The sequence below is a fragment of the Centruroides vittatus genome, unplaced genomic scaffold (assembly GCF_030686945.1).
Source record: "Centruroides vittatus isolate TY-2023 unplaced genomic scaffold, ASM3068694v2 contig_474, whole genome shotgun sequence".
NCBI classification, from domain to species: Eukaryota; Metazoa; Arthropoda; class Arachnida; order Scorpiones; family Buthidae; genus Centruroides; species Centruroides vittatus.
Window position 1 is genome coordinate 2,741,951 of NW_027122266.1, and position 14,084 is coordinate 2,756,034.

The window sequence follows — 14,084 nt, forward strand, 5'->3', positions numbered from 1 at the left end:
CATTTAGAATTCAATATTTCTAATTTGGAACGAATTCTAATATTCGTTGAAATTCGTTTATTTTGGATTTATTGCTTTTGGATTACCCGAAAGGTGGAAATGATTAAAAATATTTAATTGCCAAAATGTATACTATATGTGCCGATATTTACTTTCCTATTTTATTATTTACACTTTATACCAGTGTTTCCCAACCGTTTTTGTGCTATGCCCCACCTAAGCCTTTCTAAAATTCTTATGCTCCCCCCTAACATATACACTTAATTGCCACACTGTTTTGTCGTAACCACAATAAAATCCGATCCTTTCATCAAAATCTCTTGCACTTTCCAGTTGTTGCCAAACGTGACGTGGAACACCACAATTCATATATGTCTACCTCGAAGTCTGGACAAAGAATGTCCTTTTTCCTCTTTCACAGGCATCAGGGATTCGTTCATCTCTTTGTTCTCAGTGGTTCCCAGAATTGTTAATCCCACCCCAAGGAAAAAGAAAAGTTCTAGAAGGAAAGGGAAACAAAGAACAAAGAAAACTAAAACTAATTTAAATTAATATTTACAATAAATATAGCATACGGTTATCTTAAACTCTGGACGAGTCCAATTTCGAATTGCCCCCTTTTAAAAATCGAATTGCCCCCCTGTGGGGCGTGGGCTCCACGTTGGGAAACACTGCTTTATACTGACTAAAACTAACTCTCTCTTTCTCTTTCCTCGGGGGCGGGATGGAATTTCCAAAAATCCCTTCTTAGTGTGCATTCTTATGACGTACCCTAACTGTGTACCAACTTTCAACTCCTAACCGTTTGGGCTCTGCACTTATTATTTTTATTAATATCAACCCATTTCGATTATAAGATTAGTGTCGTGACATTGCCAACATTTGAGAAAGTATAACGATCCTCAAAACACCCCACAGTAACTTTGCTCCTGTATCCGGTTGCTCTATTGTGGGCCTGGCCGAGTTCGCGATGGGCCCGATAAAAGGATCCCAAAAGGATCCCTTTTCGACCCAAAGGACAGAAAAAGTAAAAAATCTCCAATACCAAAAATTAAAAATTTGTCACATGCAGATAATTATTTTGAAACAAACATAAAAAACATGAAGAAATATGTCATATAAATTTATGAAACTATTATTATCGTTTGTATAAATGTTAAAATAATTACAAATACATAAAAAGTTGTTTTATTAATGCAAATTGAATTTAAATAAAATATCAATACTTATATAGGTACAAGTCTGATTTTAATAACTAATTTTAATAATTCGTTTTAACACATATTTCAATGTATAATAGAATAAAGTAATAATTCATTTTCGTCCTAGAAATTTAATAAGTAATCCATTATGAATATGGAAGGAAACGGAAAAACGCGTGTAATTTGATATAGAAAGTGAGAGGGCGCTGAGTGTTTTCCGTATTGTACGCTTCATTTCCGGAAAGAAATATAGTGGAGGATGAACAATGTCTTTTAAGAATAGTTAAGTAAATGGATGCTTTATTTGTATTGAGATTTATAATAATAATAAAATTAATAGTGTACATATTATCGATTTAAAGATATATATATATATATATACAAATTTCACGTTATTGTTATTTTTATCTACATAATGTCATTTGTTGGTGGGTGTGGTTAAGTAATTGGAGTAAAATTCATTCAGGGAGAGGAAAATGGATTCAAATGTGTCCATTTTCTTAAAATTCCATACATTTGTCTTTACCTAATTTTATTATATAGAAGTTTTCGCGTTACGGATTTTTATGAAGTTACTTTATTAATGAAAATGGATGTAATTTATTTTCCTCCTTGATATTTTTTTGTCTATAGGAAATTTTCAAATGAATAATTTCTGTATAAGACTTATTCCTAATTTCCCCCCTTCCTTAGTTTGGATATTTGGTTTATTTTACTAATTAATAACATAGTATCAACTGAATAGAGTATTTCCTTAAATGCAGTTGGACAGCTTGTTTCAAAAGGGTTGTTACTTTAAAAAGCATTTCAATGTTGTCAATGTCATCAATGTTTCAAGTGGCGTAATGCAATGGTATCATTGTTAAACTTGCCTTGTGTATTAAATTTCTTGAGTAATGGGAAGTTTTGTTGACTATTGTAACTTTATCACAAAAGCAACATTTTAAGTTTTATCTTATCAATATTTTGAAATATGTTATATGGATGTTAACATAGAAAACATGAATTGAATTGATTTTGAAAATGAAACATTAAATTAATAACTATACTTCTTCCTGTAGACTGGATGAAACTTAATTCTTTCTTACACGAAAAACCTTGACGATCCAGTGTTTTTATATACAACTGCTAACGTTTTCAACCCCTTGGCTAACATGCACACACAAAGGTGTTAAACGCTACAACTGAAACCGTTACAACTGCTAACGTCAGTGTTTTTATATACAACTTTGTATATAAAAACGTTTGTATATAAAAACTTTGTATATAAAAACTTTGTATATAAACTGTTTGTATATAAAAACACTGGATCGTCAAGGTTTTTCGTGTAAGAAAGAATTAAATTAATAATTTAATAAAATTATATTTATTGGTGCATGTAATTTTAGTTTACAGTGATTACTAAGTATTAATGATCCATAACGTGTGTGACAATATTATATTAAGTGTTTATTATACTACTAGTGAGAAACATTTGATTAGCATACAACATTCTCTCATTTGATTTAATTTTGCAGCTGGAAAAAACCTAAAAATAACAGTTTCTCTATTGTAGACTGTAATTGAGTGAATTAAATAATAAATTACCCAAATGTATTAAATTAGCTATTCCATTGATGAAATATATTTAATGCTTCTGTCTACATTGAATGTGACTAATGAAGTTTTTGAATTTATAGAATGAAGTATTGTATTTCAGTTTGTGATTTAATAGTGTTGATATTTCTGAAGGTGAATTTTTAGCCTTTTAAAAATACTCTAATTATTGTTTATATTTTGGTTATAATTTGATTATGCTTTAATCAAAGCACAAGTCAATGTGTTTGGGTAATATCATTTCACATCAAATACTTTTGATAAAGCATTTAATGTGAAATAATTTGGTATAATTAATCTCAAAAATTTTTAATTTTTTAAAATTGGAAATTTCAAACAAGTTTTAATTCATGAAACTGTTTTACTTATATGTTAACATCAAAAATGCATATTAGAATTGTTTCCAGAAATTCATATTTTATAAATTAAATATATTATTAATACAGTTAATTTTTTAAATTGTCCATATCTTTTTCAATACTTCCAAATTATATATTTGAAATAGTCAACAATTGAATATTTTAAAATATCAATATTCATCTATTGGATATATATTATTTTTTTTTTTTTTACAATTTAGCAATTAAATCTTAATAATTATTATTAATTAATTAATCACTTTATTGTAGTAAGGTTACCTTGTTACAGGGGGAACTAGTAGTAATATTACAATTTAATTTTAATTTTGCTGAAGATTAGTTACATAGTTCCTGGATATACAAAGAATCTTTGAACGTTTTCGCGTTAGTTTCAGTTTGAACATCTTTTTATACGTAAACAACTTAAGTCATACAATACTTCTTATGATGCTATGATTGATTTTACAACATTTTATTTATATAGGAGAAAAAATTGTAGATCTTATACATATTAATTATCGATAAATTGTCAAGACAGGATCTAAAATTTCGTTCGTGAGTAGATGCAAAAATTTCTTTTATTTGAAATTTACGTTGAGCATCTTCAATAGCTATGCACGCTGTTAGTAAATGATATAGAGAAAAAGGCCGAGATTTACACCAATAACATTCCCTAGCGAAGTCAATGTATATGTTGTCTATCAATATTGAACTATAATTAAGCCGCATCTGAAGTAGCGTACGCTTTACATTTAGGTTAGAATTTACTGTAGCAATGCACGATTGAGATGGAATATGTAACATATTCAGATACCAACGGTGATAAGTTGAATTTAATATAGCGACTTGATCTTTAGCAATAGATTGTGACAAAGCATTGTTCATCATTAAGGAGTAAGCATATTTACAGTTGATTAAATCTTAATAATTAGAAATTACTTTTAACTCAACATAAACAAAAATAATTTAATTTTTTATTTTTGACTTCTAACATCCAAAAGTTCTTTAACATCTTTAGAGTTTTATTATTTCAAAAGTCAAAAAGAACATATCAGAAAGGAAAACAAATTTAATTTTGAATAAATAAAATTTCGAAAATAGTAATATTTATTTACTTAATTTTACAAATAACTACATTTTAACTTTTTGCAATAATTTAAGTTAAAAAGTATGAAATTCTAAAGATATTGACTGAATTTATAGTGAAAATTTATAGCAAACAAATTTAGAAATTAAGTAGTTCTAGCTTTGAGTGCAGAAAAATTAGAAATTAAGATTTGAATAATTTTTATGAAAATTAAGTGATTATTTGAATTTAATATTACAGATAGGCATATTAGTTTCTAATTAACAATTTCAATAATAAAATATACTAATCAGCAAAATCTTCAACTGAAGTTAAACATTCCAAAAATGATATGTTATCTGTCTTTTTAAATGCTAAACATTAATATTAATACTTCAGAACTGTTTACAGTTTGAAATATTTTTGTAGCATTTGTTGTTATGAAATGTTGGTAATTTTGAAAAATACTTTAAAATCTTGCTAATATTTTTTAAATTCACTAAAGAAAATTTTATTGATATGGGTTACTAAGAATAATCATAAACTAAACATTTACACAACCAAAAATCCAGCTCATAAAACACAACATTGGAAAAAAATGAATGTTTTCAATTTCTTTTATCAATTATCCTCAAGTTAAAGAACTTTATTCGGAAATAATATATCAGAATAGAACGTATATAACCAAAAATTTCAAACATAAATGTTTTGAATATTATCCAGTATTTAGTACATTTATTATTTAATAATCATAAACTTGTTAGTTTATAAAAGCAATATGAATAAAGAAAGTTAAAAGAATAATTTTGAAATAAAGCTTAGAATAAATTTGAATTTGTAACTCTTACTAAATGTACACTAACAATAATGCTATTGAACAGACTGTCAAATTTTTAAAAACATCCAGTTTTTCTATACTAATTTAGATAAATGTAGACATTTTGTGTGTTTTAAGTCTTATTTTTTAGCATAAGTAATAGTTGAAAAGAATATTAAAATTTCAAGTAATTAATGTATGCTAAATTTTATAATAATAATTTTTACATATTTATATAATTATTAAAATTGCATTTTAGTGATTGTTTACTACTAAGAACCAATATTACTGTTATAGATGTTAGTTAGGCAGTACTAATTTATAACTAGTCTAAATAAATATATATATTATTTAAACTATTTGAGCAAGTTGTCAATGATGTGGCATCAGAAATTACATTTATAAACAACTGTAATGGCATGATGTCAATCTTGAAAGTGTTTGTGGTTATTTCAACATAAGCAAATCAATTTTTGTGCCATTTTAAATGAACTACAGTCCATCTAATGGAAGAATCAACTTTGGTCTTAACCAATGAGCATCAGCCATTGATTGCTTAGTTGTAAGTTATTTCCAGTTTTTCTCATTTGTTAAACATGTCACTACCATTATAAACAGTGTTTTGGAAGCTTCATGTACTGGTATTGGAATACAAGGAATTTTGCCATAATAGTTGTTAAATGCTTGAGTCCTTACAGTTAAAGCAGGCTATAAAAATTAACACAATTAACATCTAGAGAGAAAATCAAATATTAGATTTTCTCAATATTAGATCAAGATTTTTGTTCAATTTAATAAACAAAATTGAAACTAAAGATGACATTCATGTATTGCCTGACTTATTAAGTGAAAACTACTGACATTATTTGAGAATATGCTGACTGGTTTAACTGAAGCGATGTTGTGTGACATTGCTCTCAAGTTGATTTCTTTCTTTCCATAAACAGACTTTAATCAATAATAATAATTTTTTTGCTTCTGGATAATTCCCATATAGAGATTATTTTTTTAAAATTATTAATAAAATTCTCAGTGCCTGAAAATATTTTTAATGTAATTTCTGACAGATAACACAAGACAGTGTATACCCCATATAAAATTGCAAGAATGAAAATAAAATTTTTGTACAATCCCAGGAGATGCAAGAGGTATATGGAAAAATATAACCTATCCTACCATATATAACGTGACCATTTATTTTTTGACTCAAAACGGGACATTGGTTTATTTAGGTTAATTAACAGGTAGTCAATAAAAAAACACTTTTTTAAAGTTATTTATTCAGAAAAAGTCAGTTAGCATAAAAGTTACGAATTAAAAAGTATATATACCCGAAACGTTTAGTTATATTTATATTTATCAGAGGAACAAATTTGCTTTAATATAGCTGGTGATGATTTTAAGTAAGAATGAAACTCTTGGCACATTTTTTTTATATTCACCTTAATTATCAACATCGCCTTTAGAACTGAAATTTTTAGCTGGGTCTTCTCAGATGGCCACAATTTGTTCATCATAGAAAATACTCTTTCTACTGGAGCATTTGTAGCAGGCAAACATAAAATATATTCAATTAAAATAGAAAAGTTTTCATGCTGAAGATTGTTGGCTTGAAAGTGTTTGAATACTTCCACCCAACGAGTTTCCGTGGAAACATTTAGATTATTTCATTCGGTTACTTTTTCCGATGTAATGTAGTTACAAATTAACAAAAATTCGTCAAAAACTTCTGCATCTTTATTACAGTCAATATATTCCTTTTCAATTAATATCTGTTAGTATATCCTTTTCAGTTAATATCTGTAATAATCTGTTCAATTAATACATCCAGAGATTTTTGAACGTCTTCCCATGCGGGGACCTTTTTTAAATCTGCCCAATAAAATATCTCCATTTCTTTGGTAAGAAAGCAAGTTCACTGCTCCAGATATTAACGGCTTGTTTGATAAAATTCTGTCGCCGCCCTTTTCACAAACTCTTCATCTATGTCAGTAACATTATCTTTCGATTTCACTATTAATTGACGGACCATAAATGGAAGAAACTGATTGGTCTGTTTCTGAGTCAAATTGTCTTCTAGTTGATTGATTTCTTTTGCATCTTCAATTGCCGATACAGTCTGACCTTCCAGTTTCAATACAGCTTGATGAAAACTTGCTAACAGAGCGTGTAAAAAATAAAGCCACAATTCGGATGTGGGATCTTCAAAAAAGTTTTTTAGTAACAGGGGACATTTTTCAATACTCAAAAAGTAGTTTTTTAATGGCTGATACATTTTTAAAACCCTTTCCAAGGCAGGCATAAGAGCAAGCCATCTAGTTTTGCTATAGCCGAGCATTTGTTGATATTCTGTTTCAGTTTCGGCGCAAAACTCCTTTAGAGCTTCAACTCGAATCGTGTAAATATAAAAAAATGAATATATCTTCACAATAATGCTTTCGTAATCTAAGGGTAGCCTGTCTGCAGCAGATTTTATTGCATTGTGAATTACATGGGCTCCACATCCAATACCTATCAATGGCTTTTTCAGTGATGATTGCAATTTCGTTAACACATTGTTAGTTCCTCGCCTAGCCGCACCTCCGAAATTGACGTTGGCATTGTCTCCGCAAAATGCCACGACTTTTGCTGTCAAATTATTATCTGTCAACACTTGGTTTAAATAATCGACAATGATGTCAGAAGTCTCACCTGGTTGGTCTTGGAGATCTAAAATTTTTACTTGCACACCTACGTAAGGTTGAAAAAAGCGCACTAGAATAGGGTATATTTTCTTGTTACCGTGGTTTGAAGCGTCGTTTAGTATTGTAATACAATTGGACTTATCAAGATCATCTTTTAATTCTTTCATTGCTGTAGGCGTCAAAACATTTACTACAATAGCTTCTGATTTCGTATGCGCGCATGTAAATTTGGGATCAAAACATGATTGAATTAATTTCGACGCACAATCATTAGAGCGAAAACTGTGGTTTTCTTGTATCGTGTGATAAGCCCAGACGCCTTCTGCCGCGGCGATATCCAAATCCTTTAAAGTTGGTGCGTCCGATTTCTTGAAAAAGGTTAACATCGAAGAACTCGAAGCGGCGGTACGATCGGCATTTTTATGTTTTTCAGACTTTAAATGCTGTTCAATATCACTGGCACCACCATGGGAAACGCTAAATTCTGTACGACACTTTTCACATCTGACATCTGAGCGAGTATTTATTTGCTTGATAAACGGATATTTTGCTTGTAAGTTAACATTGAACGTACACTTGCGTTTCGGCATTTTAACTTATGATTCCAAAACAAAAGAAATTTAAGTTATTTACTAGGTACACGAGCATCAAACAACAACAAAACAAATATCGAGAAGTGGGCGAACGAAAAATCTGCCAAACAATTAGTCAACAAAGCGCGAGCGATGATGTCTTCGCTGCTATCGTCGCGTCAACCGACGACGCGGTTTGCTCTCGCACACTGATCGCGTCCGGCCGCCGGCGCGACGGCCATCCGGCCGGCTCGACTACTCAAATTTTCACGCGGTTTCAGAAAACGGGACAATTTTGCGTCCCAGAGTTCATTTCGGGGACACCGGGACTCGTAACTCTAAAAAGGGACAGTCCCGTTCAAAACGGGATGTCTGGTCACGTTAACCATATACCTTGCATCTCTTGCATCGTCATTGAAAACATGATAATTACTGATTATACACTGATAATAAATAGATGACTGCATATAAAGGAACAAATACACTCATCTTTTAAGCAGCAAAATAATAATAGTTTTTGGCCTTTATTAAAAGACCATTTTCAAGTTAGTTCTATCAAACATTACAAATTCAACAGTTAAGAATGTAAGAGAGAGAATTTAATTAGAGAATGTAGAACATTTCATTAAAAAAATTTTTTTATGTTCATTACAAATGGAAATAAAATGAATTAATGTTTAATAGAGCTTATTAACCTGAAGATGCTTTTAATAAGATCAAAAATGTTTATTATTAAATACTATTTTGCTGCTTAAAAGGTATTTATTATCATTTATTATCAATCAATTACTCAGTTTAGTAATTACCATCTTAGAAAAAGAAATATTTTAATGCTTGTTTCATTTATTAACAACTCATTGTAGATAACTAAACATATCCAAACCCAAATATTCTATAATAATTATATTAATTTCTGGATTGTCCAGAATGTAGTTTGGCTAATTATTAATTAGAAAAAATTAGATATTTTGGCCAGTTTAATATACAATAGACTTGTGGCAGTTAGACTGCTGGTCTAGTACATTTTGGCACAGCTGTTTTGGTGCAAGAAAAACTCTATTAATTCACCATTACCATTTGACAATAATGTTAGTGTCAATGTTATTTTAACAGTGGTGTAACAAGAAGTCATTCTGCCATATTTATAGTATATGCTGTTTAATAACGATTATCTGATATGTTATGGAAATTATCATTTTTAGTTTGTTTGCATGTTTGCATAATGTATCAGATAATCTTAGATGTTAAAAAAAAATATTTTTTAAATTGCTGAATTGTTAAGATTTAAGATGTTTTATTATATAAAAATTTATTCTGTTGTTTGAAACTATGTTGTATGAAATACAACCCAGAAAGAAGCAAGTCAGCATGGTGGTTGAAACCAGAGAAACCAGGTGGGTAAATTCATTTTTTATATTGTGCCATCTGATCGATCATTTGCATTGTCTTCTGACATGCATGATATAACAAGGGGCTACTATATTTTGTTACACATTCAGAATTATTAAAACAGAAATTGAAAAATGATAAATAGTACCATTTTCAAATTATTATAGTTATAATTTTTTGCACTTTGTTTTTATTTTTAGACTAGTTCATTTAACATCTGTCTTCAAATCGTGTGTGTTTAGGGTATTTGTGAGGTGTTTGAAAAAATAAAATATTTCGAAAACAAATTGTCATCAATGTTAAATTGTTACGCAGAATTAAATTTGAAAACTCTTAACTGACAGTGTTTGTAAAAATGTAAAAACAGTTTTAAAATTTAAATATGCCAATTGATACTGTAGTAGAAGCTCAGTTGATCTACTTTGTTGTGTTTTATGATGACTTACTGTTACGCACTAATGTTACTGTAATGTTAAATGTTGTTGTAACAGCAATGTCAAATGATAATGGTGAATTAATGGAGAGAACTTTTCTTGCAGCTAATGTTCTCAAGCAAAAATGGTTGCACTGAAATGTACAATTCAATTAGATCATTATCTTTATGCTTACATTAACAGTAATTGCAATAATATATGAATTAAATTTAATAAACAAAATTGAAACTAAAGATGACATTTTGTTTTTTTGCTTTTATTTTTTAAACTGTAATGTAAAAAACAATTTTTTTTTAATTAGTTTAATTAATGTTAGAATAAAATTTTGAAATATCTAATAACTTTGATCTGAGCATGCATTAGCAATGATCACCTTTGTATTCACTGGTCACACCTGTAATTTGATTGGAGGTATTTATGAACTGCCCCAATTGTTAGTGGTCAGATGGTTGAAGAGCAGTGAGGAAACAGTGGCTGGCCAGGCCCAAGCAAGCATATTTCTGGCAGAGGTACAGTGCAGTGGTGTGGATTCCTGGGTGAAGTTGGCTGGTGGTGAGCTGGCTTCCATAGCGGGGGTGCACAGGGGATGATACCTGTCATTTGCCTTTGCCAAGTCCATGGTCTTAATGAGATACGTTGTATTCGTTGGTTCGAAACTTGAGATGTAAGTGGTGAGGCAGTAGTGATGCTGGTACGTCAATTTTTGGACTTACTTTGATGCAGTTTTGTCATCTTGAGCTTCTCGAAGGTGGAGCCGCAGGCCTTGCATTCGAAAAGGAGAGTGTCGATGTAAATTAAATGTAAAAATAAATAAGATTTATTATTTTTATTTTACGACTAATTTCCTGTCTAGTAGTAATAAAATAAATTCTGAAAAAAGTAAACAGAAAATTTTATCAAGTATTAAAATTATTTTCTGTTTACATCACAACATTTTGAACAAAGTTAGTTTTTAAACAGGATTTCAAGTTGTCATTTCTCTTGAAGGTATGAATGAAATTGTCAGTCTGGTGGGTCAGTTGCCTGCTACCAGCACATATAGTGTGAATCAACTTTAATTCATGATTGGAATTTAAAATTGGCATATAACTTCTACCCCTTTTACAAAGTATCTTTCAAACACAAAATAATGTATGGGTTATTCATCCAAATTACAGCAATCGGAACTGGTATACAATTGTGTATATCAGGTTGGCAACCTATGGCATGCGTCTAGACATGGCATGCAAGATCATTTTCAGTGGCATGCTGAATGAATTAAAATATTAAAACAAATAAATAAATAAAATATGTTAAAAATTATAATTGTAAAATGATATTGAAATCACAACACAAAGCATTTGCGCCAGCTACATTTTGCATATGTAATGTGCATGCATTCATGTTCTGCGTTCTTAGCCATGTCTACTGAGGCCAGTCATACAACAGTCGGCATATTCTACATGTCTGGATCCGGACTGTTTGCCTAGTCCCATATGCTTGTTATTAATAAGTAATATACCACCCTAGAATGACTAAAAGAAAAAAGTTAACATTCGATCGATCTTTCAAGACATTTGGACTAAAGAATGGATTTCTACAACAAAAGGGATGTGCTGGTTGAGCTATGTTACGAAAGTGTCATGTATTGTACTTCAAGTGTACAAAGACATTATCAAAGAAAACATCATTCTATGTTTAAGAACACTGATGAGAAAATTGAAGCAATTGAATGAACTGTTTCTGGTTTTAAAAAACAAACTACTTTTTTGGAAAGTGCTGATATGTTATTCAGTGATTTACTAAATAAGGAGGCAAAATACTGTCTCGAATTAGAGATATATCTGTCTGCGAGATCAGTTGAGAGATAGATAACTGATATATAGCCAATAATGTAACAATTAAACAGAAAACTGGATTACAAGAAGCCTATGTATTAAGTGTTGCTGTTGTTGAAAGCACTGACATGAATGACGTGGCGTGCCTAGCAATAGTTGCTCGATGTTGTGGAAAGAATCAAATTTATGAAGAATTATGTTGTTTGATTCCTCTTGCTGTACAACTACAGGACAAGACATTACCACAGCATTTTTAAATTTTGAAAATCAAAATATTAATATAAATAAAATATTTTCTGTTACTACTGATGCTGCTCGTAAAAGGATTTGTTAAACTTCTTGAAAATCATATTGGACATAAAATATTAAGTTTCCACTGTATTACACACCAGGAAAGTTTAGTTGCAAAAATCTCATCAGTGCTTTAATTGTGTAATGGACCCAATTGTTAAAATTGTTAATTTCATAGTTTCACGTTCTTCATTGACACAGGCAATTTAACACCTAAACGAGCCTAGCTCCTCAGACATTTTTTTTTGCACCATCTTTTCCAAATATGTACAGGAGGGTCTAATGATGTGTTCACTTGTTTATAATCGATCAGCGCAAATCGCAACCGTCAATCTCGTAACGGTCAAATCGTAACGGTCAACTCTTTGATAACAGGTGCGTGTCTGGGAATTGTAACGGATAAGTTACGGCGGCGCTGATCGATTATAAACAAGTGAACACATCATTAGACCCTCCTGTATGTTTTTGAGCCAGTTTCCATCATTACTGGAAAACAAAATAATATAAAAATAAACTAAAATATATAAAATATTTTCTTTGATGTACAAATGAACATACAAAGCCGTTGTAATAAATTGCACGAACCACAAACCTGCCCTATTTAATGAACTAGAATTCTGAGAGTTCTAATTTTTAAGAACATATGAGTAGAATAAATATTTTGAAATAAAATATCAAAACAAAATTTATAGAATCATGTCGGCATGCAGAACAAGTTTATAAAAATCATTTGGCACAACACCCACAAAAGGTTGCTGACCCCTGGTGTATATAAAATTCAAATATAAAATTTTATAAAATTTCTGAATTTTTCATAGAGACCTATTGTTTTCTAAATGATATTTATTACATTTAGATTCTATAATTTTATCTACTTTAATTTACAATAGCAAAAGTACATGAGAGAAATGACTACTAATTTTTATTAGTTTGGTCATGTTACCAATGGAGTCATTTCCTACTAAAGAGAGCAAATAATTATAACAGAACTGTTTATTTCCAAGGAGATAAAGATTTTCAAAAGTAATCTTAGTTGCTGATGTCAGATTTTTTCAGCAATTGTATACAAGAGTTTTTTGCTATATCCTTCTTGACCTACTGCTACTAGTGATAAATGATTTTCATTAGCCTTTATCTTATCATCCTGACTGTCATAAGTGAGGTCTCACTAATGCCAATTGGTTTATTTCTAGACATTCATTTAATTATTACTATAATGCTGAAAGTATTAAATTTTATGTTAATTATAATATATTATTCCAATAATAAATTTTTATCTTAACTGATTGGATATTTTATATAATTTTGATTTTAATATATATTAACTGTACCAACTAGAAAGTTTTGAATATCATGACTCGTGCATTCAAATTCCTGTTTTTTATATGAATAACTTCATTGTGTGTCATGAATTTGGTTAAAGCATTGAGTAAGCAACTGCATTATATCTTGTGTCTATTTGCTGGTTTGTAAAAATATCTTGAAGTTTGAACAGTTTCTTGAATTTTAAGATAGAGATTATATGCTAAGTGTTTTTGATTAATACAAAGCACTAATTATAATTTTAAAAATCATCATTGTTTCATTTAGAACCAAATTAAAATTTAAAATATAGGTCTTGTCTTATGACCTGAGTTTTCTCTATTCTGGAATGCCCATTGTAAGCCAAATACAGTTGAACCTGTCTATCTCAAATCTCATGGGATTGAGAAAAAAGTTCAAGATGTAGACTCTTACACAGTAAATCGTAATAGGTTTGAATGGAGGTATATTATTTTATTAAAACAATAGCAAGTAGAGTAGATATCTGCATTAGGCATAAATAAAATATTTTTGACATAATCTTAACAGAAATAA

General features: G+C 29.8%; 1 protein-coding gene across 1 annotated transcript in view; it reads left to right on the forward strand.

Moving 5' to 3' along the window:
* Positions 1-1,413: 1,413 nt before the first annotated feature.
* The window catches only part of flr (actin-interacting protein 1 flr), a 41,782-nt gene continuing 29,111 nt past the window's right edge, over positions 1,414-14,084 (forward strand). Inside the window, exon 1 of the mRNA XM_067273353.1 lies at positions 1,414-1,484. Coding sequence (XP_067129454.1) covers positions 1,469-1,484 — 16 coding nt within the window. The 5' untranslated portion in view covers positions 1,414-1,468. The remainder of the gene's footprint in view (positions 1,485-14,084) is intronic.